Here is a 12,020-nt window from a genome sequence, read left to right as displayed (position 1 = left end):
GCTGAACTAAACAGATTTTATGAAGGCATTTCTGGGAAAAAAAGGACCATAAAAAAGTCCTGCTGCAGTTGGAGATCATGGGGGAACTTGAATAAAATACTGACTTTGTGTCAACAATTTGATTTCACTTTCTTGGATTCAATAAAGATAAACTTCAAACAAAAACAGGAACAAAATTCCTGGTGGATGGAGGGAAATAAAAATTATTTTTCTGCTATACAGAAAAAATTAAATAAAAGTAACTTTTCACATGCACTCCACCACATGTGTGTCTCCTAGATTGTCTTAGACAAAGATCTTCAGAAATCTTTGTCATCTAGAAACATTTTATCAGCCAATTAGTCCAGTGAATCTTATTCCCTAGAATTACTGCAAGCTCCATGTCAGGATCCTTTGCAGTTCAAAATAAAGATATTGTTTGCTCTGTACTATATTGCCACCAGGTCATGGCACATAGAAAAATATATCAGTGTTGTCATTAGAGAAACCTACATATTTCTATTTTGTTGTGTGTAAGTTTGCTAGAATGCTATATTTGAAAATGGCCTCCTTCAAGCACCACCTATTTTATGAAAAACACCAATATCCTGGGATCCTGGTTCTCCATGGGAAACAGGTTGAATCACACAGCTGCTTATCCTTCACAGTCTATTTCTGCAGATAAAAATCTTGCACAATTTTATGCTAACAAAGATTGTATCAGCTTTTATATGCAAACCCCTCACAAAATATTTTCAAAGATCGCTTCATGTCCATGACCTAACCATTAGGAGCTACTTCCACAAAACAAAAAAACTGACAACAAAGGAGCAGATTTAGGACTCAAGGAAGACACTAGGTCAGACAGGAACTGATTCTGGAAACTGTCCATAGGTCAGAGTACAGCACAATTGGCTGATGATGTTCCTGAGCTGCAGATGCTGCCTGGGCATGGGAAGGTGCCAGGGTGTGTGTGTGGGTTTGTCACTGCTCCTGCCACCATCCCATCCCATCCCATCCCATCCCATCCCATCCCATCCCATCCCATCCCATCCCATCCCCATCAACGATGGCATTTGGCAGTGCCCAGTCCTGTACCCAGCCCCAGCCTTTCCCCACAGCACCAAACTCTCAGGATTTGAACACTATGTTAAGACAGCAAAAGCACCTTTTAAAAACAACTAGATTGGAATATTTCTGAAGTCTAATAAAGTGCACGCACTTGTATCATATTGGCATTCCAAATTCCTCAATGCTAATAACAAATCCTATTTCCTTATGTGCTTAAACTGCCTATAGCAGCATAACAAGTAACTTACTTTCTCAATGATACAAGCTCATTGAAGCTTACACAAACTTTAAGTAAGTAGCAGAATTTTATAAATATATTATTTGTTCATATAGATGGTTTTGGATTTATTTTAACTCACCTTTGAGGAAATAAAATAAAACAGATGTAAACAGCATGTTGCCTAGACTTTACTAGATTAATTTTGTAAACTGTAGATTTTTGTATTTAGGAATTTTAAAAATTTTTTTACTGTCTTGAACAAAATACTATTTTTACAATTTTTCCTGGCACCAGCTGGAAGGAACAGATAATTTCAAGGTGATTCAATTGATGTCTCCTAATCATTAGCATTAGTTTCTATGGGCTCTCATTAACTTGCAAAATTTCTGGAAAGCACAGCCTACATCAGCTTTTTTGGTAGTCACATCCTTATATGACCATGTAGCTCATGAGGTCACATGGTAGAAACCTGCCACTCTCCAGGCTTTAATGGTATTTTAAAAGTTCAGACAGTTAGGTTGAATCTTAGTGCCACAAGGCCATGATTTTGCAGGTCTCTGAGCCAAAGCCAGAGATTCTTATTTATTTGGTCTTAATGTTTAGTCATTACCTCCTGCTGCTAAGCCATTGCACCTTTTCTGTGAAGCAGCTTTAATTGTCTTGGCAGGTAATAGATCTTGAAGAAAGCTCTGATCAAGCAATACATGAAGCAGTGGTAACTTTAGTAATGTATTTTATGGATTTTCTTCCACAGGGACCCAGGATCCTCCCTGCAGCAATGCACCCTGACTGACAACAATTGCAGCTCACTGCTCTTCCACTTTCAAGTGCTGCTGCCTGGACCAGCTGAGAGCTGGTTTGCATTTGCATTTAGTCAGTTCAGCTTGTCCCATAATTCCTCACAATCATCATATCCCACATAAAATGTTTTATTTTCTTCCTGATTTTGGCAGCACCGGTTTCAAGCAGTATCATGGTGACATAACACACCTGAGTTGTGTTGGTTAAGGACATTTTCTCAGCTCTCTGCAAGGCTGAAGAATGCCTCAAGCCAAAGGTGCTGTTTGTGCCTTCAGTCAAACTCACTGCTAATTCAGGTATCCACAGCTAAACTAGGTACAACATTTCCACAGTACATGAAGAGCAGACAAAAACTAGAGGGATGGCAGAGCAGGGGATGCCCACTGCCAGAGAACAACACTCATGTTCAACATTAGGCAGGGGAGGTGGTAACTTGCAACTAATCCCAGTACATGCTTTGTGGCTGTCACAGGAATTCATCTATTGGAGGTCTTCAGCATCCAGCTGATGAGACTCCTACACTGTTCAAGGAAGGTACCACTGGAGCCTTGATATTGCTATGCCCAAGAGAACAGACTGCAATGTTGCCTGTGGTGAGGTTTTGAACGGGACACAGGCTTTAGCCCTTTTTTTTTGTGTATAAAATGAACCCACTAAAGCCTCCAGCAGGCTCTAGTTTAAAATTATGATTTGTCAGAAAACAAAAATAAAAAACCAGAAAGAAAAGGCTCTTTAACAAGTGAAAACTCAGTGCTGCTGACCAACACTTTAAATTAAGTGTTGGCATTAAATCTTTCAGCTCACTGTGCCCTTGTCAGAATGGAATTTTCCTCTCATCCTGCTTTCCACTTTACAAACTTTCAGGTTCACCTCGGGTTGAATGAGTTGCATATGATATTTCTGAGTCCAGAGAAAAATTGTTTTTCTTTAAACTCTGAGTTTTGACAGTAGGTCAGTTCCTGTTTTCCAGCATGTCCCAGTCCCTTTTCTCTGCTTTTCTCCAGATTCCCCACACCTCTGTTGGTCACTGCATCCCTGGCACTATCACACACAGGGAGAGGGAGCACCCACAGGAGGAACAATCCTCCGTTCAGAAATCCAGCTGAACAGAGCAGGTGAAGGAGGTTCAAACAGAAGAACAGCCTTTGCTGCCCAGCTTCCCATAAAGTATGTATGGTCACCTGAAGGCAAGCAAATCTCCTTTGCTGTCAGAGAAAATTGCAGCACAGAATCACAATACTTCAATTGACTGAAAAATTTTAATTCTCTTTCAAAACAGTGGGACCAGATTAAGCCACTTGCAGTTTTTCAGCTGTTGGCAGTTCTGATTTCATGCACCACAGTTATGAGCACTTTGTTTTTTCCTTCTTTCTATACCTCTGCTCCAGGGCTAACCAGAGTTAGTGCTGACACAAAAATCTTTAAATGTTCTAAAAACTTACCCTAAGTAGACAAAGAGTCAGAGTGAAGGCCAGCCTAAACTTTTTGTGCCACAGGCATCAGTGGACTTAGAGAGGAGGAAGAGATTGATGCTTGTAGGAAGTACCTGAAAATGACAGGGTCTGAAAGCATTACAGAGGAACTTTCTATGGAAAGAGTAATCAGGCTACCTCATTTAGGATGCCTGTTGGCTTACCTGCTTCTCCAAAAGGGCCACAGGATGATTAAAGGCACATAAACAAGGTTTCTCTGAGTCACTGTCTCAGATATCTGAATTAGGTTCTTACAATTAAGAAATATGAATAGCTTAAATAATGTTAATGTTTTTGTGGCTGCTGCTATGCCATACTGAACTGTGCATAGCCCTTGCATTTGTATCTTAGTGTCTACTAAAACACTGAGGAAAAAATAGGTTTAATCTTTCAAAAATGTGAAATTGATGCAAAAACCTGTCTGAATGCTATGGAGTACTTAAAGAACTTGATATTACCCTTGGGGTATATCACAGCCAAACTATATAATAATTCCATATCAATTAGTTCCTTGAACATTATAGAACTTCAAGGGAATTGAATATATATAATAGCTTTTAGCAACTATTGCATTGACATTCACTTTCAGGTTTGTGTACCACATTCAGTGCTGGCCCCTGTTAGTAAGTTAATGGCAAACTGAAGAAAGTTTAGAGAAAAATAACCATGGGAAGTTTGGAGGGACTGACTGACTAGAAAGATGAAAGAGTAATCTGTGCCAGTCTTGACTAAAATATCTTTGGGTGTTGCATATAGGTACAGCCTTACAAATAAGAGCCTTGTTACCCTTGTAAAACCATGGCTCAGGCCTGCTACTTGGGCTAAGTAGAAAAGGACTGTGGGAAAGAGACTCAGCTGAGTTAGGGGTAGGAAAACAAGTTATATAACCATTGTGTGTGCACATCGTGGTGTATGGTGGATGGTTGAATTATGTTTGCTATGCTTTAAAACTATGTAACTGATAATGGGCTAACTGCTTAAAAAGGCCTGGTTTTTGCAATACAGCAGCTCTCCTTTGCACCTGCCTGGGGACCCTGTGTCACTACAGAGCCTCACCCACATCTGGGTTAAGCAAAGCAAACATGATAAAAATCACACATATTTGAAGATTATAATTAACTTTTATGGATGGAGTCTAACTAATTAGGGTTCCATGAAATCAGGTGACTTGAGAAATTTAAATGCAATTAAAGAGGGATAATAAAGTATAGCATCATAGAAAATGCTTTGGCATTTTGTAGTAATGGAAGTCCACCTTGCTTGGAAAATTTTAAAGTAGACAAAGTATATTTTAAAGAACACCATGAGAAACCAGGCATTTAAACATAGGTCTGTACCATCTGCAATTCAATTTTTTGTTCTCTCCTTTTGGTGTGTGATTCATTCCAATAGCACAGCAGATTGTCTACAGAGGATGATCAAAAAGTTTTGGTTCCAAAAGTACAAACTCCTCAATCAAACATCTGGGTTATTGCATCTCCCCAGGACACTTTAGTGCCTATTAATTGTTTCTCATTTTTTCAATTGTACATTCTTTAAATACACTACTGGAAGTGTCTTTTCTTTCATTTGACCAGCAGACTAGAGTTCCCATTTCAGCTGATCTCTGTGAAAAGAAAATTAGAATAAATATGTTTACAGGCCAGCCTATTTAATTTTAATTTTCCTTGCTCTCTGTTGAAAGAGGGCAATTTACTGCATTTCCCCTGGTCTTCAAGAAAGCTTTGGAGAACATTCAGTATCTAGAAAAGTTTGGTTTGCCTTTGTATTTCTTTTGGAACAGGTGCCAGAGTCCTTATTAAAATCGGAAATAAAGACAACATACACTCCAAGATTACCTCTTAAAATTGAAGTAATATTTCATCTAGGATGGAAGATTAGTTGTTCTATTAGAAATAACTTTTTGCTGCCACAAGATTAACAAAATTTGCAGTGTCCCAAAAAGACTTTCACCTATGTTAAAACAATTACCTATTTTCATGATTCATATGGAAGAAAATTAGAAGACATCGTGCCCTTCCATGACTTTGCAGCTAGCAGGAAGAACAAGAAATATCAGCTTCCCAAAGCATCAGAGAAGCCTGATTGAAATTATTCACAATATAATAAGCTGTAGTGACTGATCTGATGGCAATTATTATTACACACAATTTTTCCAGACAGGATGAATGCTGCAGTCTGAAGCCTTCACATTTTCCTTTCCCTTACACCACCTTTTTGGGCCATAAAACTTTGGTGAAAGACAAGATCCTAGACAAGACTGATTCATAGATCAAAATCTTTTTTATGGGATGGAATAACCAATTTTAAGGCAGCCCTGTCTCGTGTTTCTGTATAACAATCTTGAATCTGGATTGGAATATATGTCGTAATTCCATGTTGGATATTTTTCCCTTATACAAAACAAGTTCTACTGTATTCCCTACTTCATGTTCTCATGGTAAAAGGCTTTCAGATCTAACCTGGAATGGTTTCTATGTGTAAAGAGGAAATAAATAAGATCCCTCTGCAGATTTATTCATGAGCACTTACTACTGCCCCACTTATTCTGTCCTGTACTGGTTTTAACAAGTATTAACAAACAATCCATTGCCTCATAGGCAAATGCAACACTGGAAAAGCTAGAACATTCAACCAGATTGAAATTTCAAAGATAGGCAGAAAAGGCAGTTTGCCACCCTACCCAAAGAGCTACAATTACTGACATTCTTCACCACAGAAGAGATCTTAAATCCACAATATTTAAAAACCTGTGAAATGCCAGCTTTTTATTAAAAAGTTGGCAAGGAGAGGAGTGCAGGTTTTTTTAAATGACAAATCATATGTGGGCCTAAGTTTAGCCCCTAAACAAGCAAACCTATTGCTTTCCTGTTTAACCAGCAGGACATAAAAATAAAAATCTGACAAACACCTTCAGGAGGAACAAAGAGAAATGACAGCCCCATGTGATAAAAGCCACAGTTCTGCAAGATATTGCTCATGAAAGCACATGTAATGTAAAGCACTGTTGATTATTTTTGGGGATGACAGGCACATTCACGGAGATGGAAAGTTTTGCACTTCTGACTCCCAGATGTGATATTTTATCTGGGAGAAGTAATTTGCTACTTTGCTGAGAGAACAGTTTTGATACAATAAAACATAATTTCCAATCTTCTGACTGTCCTAAAAGCACGAAGTCATGAAGCACTTTGAAGAAGTGAGCACAGACACGTGTAGTTAATTCATTTAGAGGTGACTAAACAGAGGCATAAATTACTATCTTTCATTTCTAGACTGTGTTTTTACAGGTTCATTTTACATACTACCTAAGAAAGAAAAAATAACTGAAAGCTAGTTAATAACAAAGAGTATAAAATAAAATGTAGTTCAAAGGGCCAGGTTTTGAAGTGATTTCTTGGCATCTAAGAATGTAAACAAGTCCTGTGACAGATCTATTTCTGTGTTACCTTAGGTTGGTAGAATTAAACCCTCTTGAAGATATCTTAGAAATTCAGCTGCCTGTAGCTCTTTAAGCACCTGTTTTCAGGGCACTGCATGTCTAAGAGGCTGATAGACACACCAATACAATGAAATTCAAACTTAACTCCCAGTACAACAATACTTAAAAAAAATAAATCTTTTCCTGTATGAGAACAAATACCAGTGATACAAAGTGGCCATGACTTTTCCCTATTTCATCTAATGACTGTGATTTTTCAGCAGTTATTTATTAATTTTTTTTAAACAAAAAAGCTTCACCAGTGATCAAAGATCTTGACCCAATGTTTTTGGTAACAGAAGCCATACAAAGCTTACCTGCTGTAAATGTAGCATCCCATATAATTGATTTCTTTGTCTAATTTGTACCGCCGGAAGTCCTCCCAAGCGTCTTTAATGGCTGTGATGGCCATTATAACACAAATTGGGATCACAGACACCTCTGGTTGGAAGGCATTCACCACTGGCACAAAATTCAGCAGTGCAATGAACACAAAATAAATATTGGCAAAGCGGTGAAACTGCTCATAGATATTTTTAGGGAGGAAAGTTAAGATGGTATATTTTGTGGTCTTAATTTCATTGGAGTCATAGTATCTGTTTGGATTTTCCTTCCTTTTCTTGCTTTCAAAGGGCAAATTGGAGATGATCGCACGTTTATTTTCATTTTTCTTCTTTCTTTTCCTTACTTTTCCTCTCTTCTCCAGCTCCTCATTTTGGATTTCCGTGTCTGGAGCACCACACTGGCAGCAGGTTTCCTTGAAAAAATGTTTTTTCCATGTCATTGTAGAGAAGCAACCTGGAGTAATTTTCCTTGACATCTTGTTTTTCTTTCAAAAAGTAGCTTCAAGTTGAAAACCAATGAAGTCAGAAGAGTTCAGCAGCCCAAATGAACTCCCAAATGGTGGAGAGAAGAGGTGAGATGTCTGAATCCCAGGGCTGCCTCCTCCACTCCAAGCTCCACGTAGCCAGGGCCAGGGATCATCCTGACTCAGCTGCACCAGGCCCTAGATCCTGCTGGGGCAGCTGCACCTCACGTCTGCCAAAAGCATCCTGAATGTTTTGTTCTTCCTGCCAGCAGATGCCTGGAGGCCCTGTTCAGACCATTTCCCTTCTCTGCTCGTGTGAAGTGTCTCTGCTTTAACACAGAGCAGTGGCGAAGCTGAGAACACACACACGATTCTCACAGGTCACTCCAGGAGTTTCAGAATCACTTTATAACCCTGGGAGTTGCCAGGAAGCTCAAAGGTAATGGGCAGAGCTCCGCGTCCCAGATGTCAACAAAGGATTGCTACGAGCCTCAGTACAGAGAGCATTTCTCTTTTATTTCCTCTATCTATTGTTTGTTTTCATGACCATAAGATCGATTATTATTAAACAAACAACCAACCCCCATTCCCCCAAGCTAAGTAAACCTAAGATTTTGTAGCCAGAGGAATCAGACATGGACAGAAGCAAGTGAAATGCAATGTACCTGGATTGGCCCTCAGCCTGATTCTTCTCCCCAACAGACCCCAAACCTTCCTCTCTCACCTAGGCACCTTTGATCCTTCTTCCTCTGACACAAATACGTCAGCACAGACGAGGGCCAATTTCCAGAAGAGCTAATGACATGTATGTAAACCATAGCAATTTTTTTCTCTGTGGCTTGGGCTTAAGGGCAGACGAAAAAAGGAAAGCACACAAATATTTAAACTTATTTTAAATGAAAACTCCTGTTTGCTTCATGATGTAGTGAGAGGGTAAGCAGCCTCAAGTTAGTACTTGGACAAGAAACTCTGATGAAATCGAAATGTTGCAACAAGAATTGCAGTGAAATTATTTCTTCCTTCTGAGTCAGTCCTGAGCAAACAGCTTCCCCCAGGTGTTGCACCAGCTCCAAAGCCAAGCTGGCTTGTATTGATCTCTCTGCTTACTGGAAGTCCTAAAACTTTTTCATTTCCTGATTATTATATGATTTTCCATCCTGATTTTTCATTTCCTGATTATTACTATGTGATTCACCTTGAATGTAGTTGATCATTAATTAAAACTATTACTAGTTTTAGTGTGAGACATCTGAAAGACATTGTTCCAGTTTTCTGTGCAGCCCTAGTTTTGTGTTCCAGACTTGAGTAAGTTCCATTTATCCTCCAGATCCTTCTTCTATCAGGAGAGGATATTGTGCATGTTGACAAGCTGCTTGGAAAACTTGGAATGAAAACCTCTATATACCAGCACACACTGTTGTGACATGAAACAAAGCCTCAGTGATATTGAGATGATTTAAGTGAGATAAATAAGGTATTTTTAAAGGTAGAAAAAGTATTTTGTAATGGTTCTTCCAAACTTACAGTATTCTGAAAGGTCAGTGAGGGAGTTACTGTAAAATCAGATGTGCAGTTTATATCACAACAGAAGCAAGGAAACAAATAATTGATTTTGTTTACTTACTTGTCATATACCCTGGTTTTAGTGAAGTTTATTGTCTTATCATACTGGTATTTTCTGTAGTCTTCAATAGCATCCTTAATCATGCTGGCAAGCAGCACCACAACCAGAGGCAGCATCGTAATCTCCCTGTGGAAGACTTCCACTTGTGGGAACCAGTTCAGAACCACCAGAAAGAAAAAGTAAAGATTACCCAGCCTGAAAAGGTATAAAATAAATGAAAAGTCAGAAATTAGAATGTATCCTTTCCTTAATGAACAACCCCCATTCTGTGTCAAAGGAACATTAATGATTTCAATCCTCTACCCTCTTTTTCCTTTCTCCAGAACAAATTAATCAGCTGCTTAACCAAGATGCAAATTTTTTCTTCAGAAGAGCCTGTGAATAGTATGAAGTAATTTTCATATTATTATAGCTAGCTCCAGTTTCTCACATGTTGGGAATAATATTTGTCTGTGGGATATCCAAGGTCTTTAATAGCCCCTCAGCAATTCAGTATTGAAAATAAGCACAAAATTAAACAAAAGACAAACAAAACTTTAAAAACTAACCAATGAATTGATAGAAATGTTTCCATCAGGGATCTGTGAAAGATTCTGCAAATGGTAAGCCAAGTTAGGAATGGGCCAATCTAGTGTACAGAACAAAAATGTCAAAGCTAGAGATGGGTATACAACTTTCATTTCTCTTTATTGTGATAATTGTTCCCTGGGCATCTTTTTGACTTGATTCTTTATGCTGGGGGAGGGGGGTGTTACTTAATTTTAAACTATCATTTGGAAAAAATCCTGACCTTGCACATACATATTTCTACATCTGTAGACAGTCACTTTGTGACATTAAAAATATATCAAAATTGAGCAGAATTTCATAGGTGTCTCAACATATCCAATTAATTCCTTTTGTACTCTAAAAGCCAGAGGTTTATGCAACACAAAACCAGAAGGATTTTTAAATAAAAACTTGATTTTTTTTTTTTTTTTTTACAAAGAGAACTGTTGCAGCATTCAATTAAAAAAGCTAGTCACAGCAGTGGTTAAGCACTTGCTTGGTTTAATCCACCATTTCAGCGCCAACTGAGTGCCATTTTGTTACAAATTATCATCACCTAAGTTTTAGTATGGTTGCAGCTACAAAAGCAGCCCTTCTCCAGCACACCTGAATATCACAGTTTCAGAGAGAGTTCTTGAATCTCAAGGATCATTGCATTGTTGCAGTTGAGATGGCCACGATACACAGAATATCACCACACAATTTCAGAAAGCTTCAGCCCATACAGAGTACCATCACATCACTTAGATGTATCTGCCCTTCTTGTCCTTCAGCCCAGCCTTTTACCCCTCCTGCTCACGCCCTGCCCCTGTGTGCCCTCTGCTCCCTTTGGAGGTGGCTCAGTGCCCCTGGGCACTCCATGGCTCATTGCTGTCAGTGCTGCTCACCTGCTGCTCACAGCTGTGCCACTGGGGATGGGGCTGGGCCAGCCCCGTCCCAATCACACAAACTGTGTGTGCCTACACTGAATGAATTTTTTTTTACCTGTGAAACTGTCTCAGAAGATTTTGGGGCAAAAAAGTGAACCACGTGTACTTTGTGGTCTGTATCCTGTTTCTAGAATAAAATGTAAAATATTGTTTCCACTCTTTCCACTGTCTCCCATTGTCAGGCAGCACAATCCTCCACGTGTTTAGACTGAGTTTAGGTTTGGCTCTGACAGAAAGCAGCAGTGGTGTTGATTCTGAGGGAGCCTGGGAGGGACTGCGAGCTCCCCGTCGCTGCCAGCGGTACCGAGCCGAGTCCACAGACAAAGCCATTCGCAGAGGGAGGGCAGGCTGAAAGACAAACGCAGGACAAGTGCTGAAATCCAATTCCACTCTGGTAGAAAACTCCCTTCATGGTTTGCAAGCAGAGGTTTAACACAAAGACAATTCTCCTGCTCAGTGCAGTGCATGTTCTTTGATCTTAGAACTTCTGCAGAGAATAAAAGACACAACAAAATCTTCAATATGAGAAAATCTATTTCTATCTCTGGAGATGAAAAAATATCTAAAATCTATTTTCTGTGTCTTAGAACAGCAAATTGACAGAGATAAAACCAATTTAACAGTGGTGAACATTGACTTTTCCATCATGAATCCTGTATCCTATTTTTCAAATTATAAAGTGCCACCAAATCTATTCAGACATTTTTCTTAAAATGTCTGACTTTCTTATAATACTTTTCCTGTTCATTCTTATAGCAAGACTGGTTCAGGTTTTGAATCTTAATAGCTCAAATAATAAAGAGCTGCAGCATCAGCTTAATCACATTGACACACAGGTAACAGTTTTCCAAAGTCTTCAAAGAAATCTGATTTGAAAGGAAAATCCCAGCCAGCACTAAAACAATGGATGTTTTATGGGTTGGAGAGATAAAGGAATTAAATCTACCAATGCTAATCCTATTATCATTGAAAATTTGTCTCCTGGTTTGCTCCACATTCACAGCTGCAGGTGTGATGCAGCGTGCCAGATGCACAGCTCCAGCCACACAAGAGTAGCTCAATCTGAACACAGGAAAATCTCACTCA

General features: G+C 39.0%; 1 protein-coding gene across 1 annotated transcript in view; it reads right to left on the bottom strand.

Moving 5' to 3' along the window:
• ATP10B (ATPase phospholipid transporting 10B (putative)) overlaps positions 1-11,264 on the bottom strand; it is a 48,243-nt gene extending 36,979 nt beyond the window's left edge. The window contains exons 1-2 of the mRNA XM_041487981.1: positions 10,990-11,264; positions 9,457-9,651 (exon numbers count right to left, since the gene is read on the bottom strand). Of these exons, the coding sequence (XP_041343915.1) occupies positions 9,457-9,651; positions 10,990-11,264 (470 nt within the window). The remainder of the gene's footprint in view (positions 1-9,456; positions 9,652-10,989) is intronic.
• Between the last annotated feature and the right edge of the window lie 756 nt (positions 11,265-12,020).

The sequence above is a fragment of the Pyrgilauda ruficollis genome, unplaced genomic scaffold (genome assembly GCF_017590135.1).
Source record: "Pyrgilauda ruficollis isolate IOZ18807 unplaced genomic scaffold, ASM1759013v1 scaffold86, whole genome shotgun sequence".
NCBI lineage: Eukaryota > Metazoa > Chordata > Aves > Passeriformes > Passeridae > Pyrgilauda > Pyrgilauda ruficollis.
This window is presented reverse-complemented; position numbering and strand designations above follow the sequence as displayed.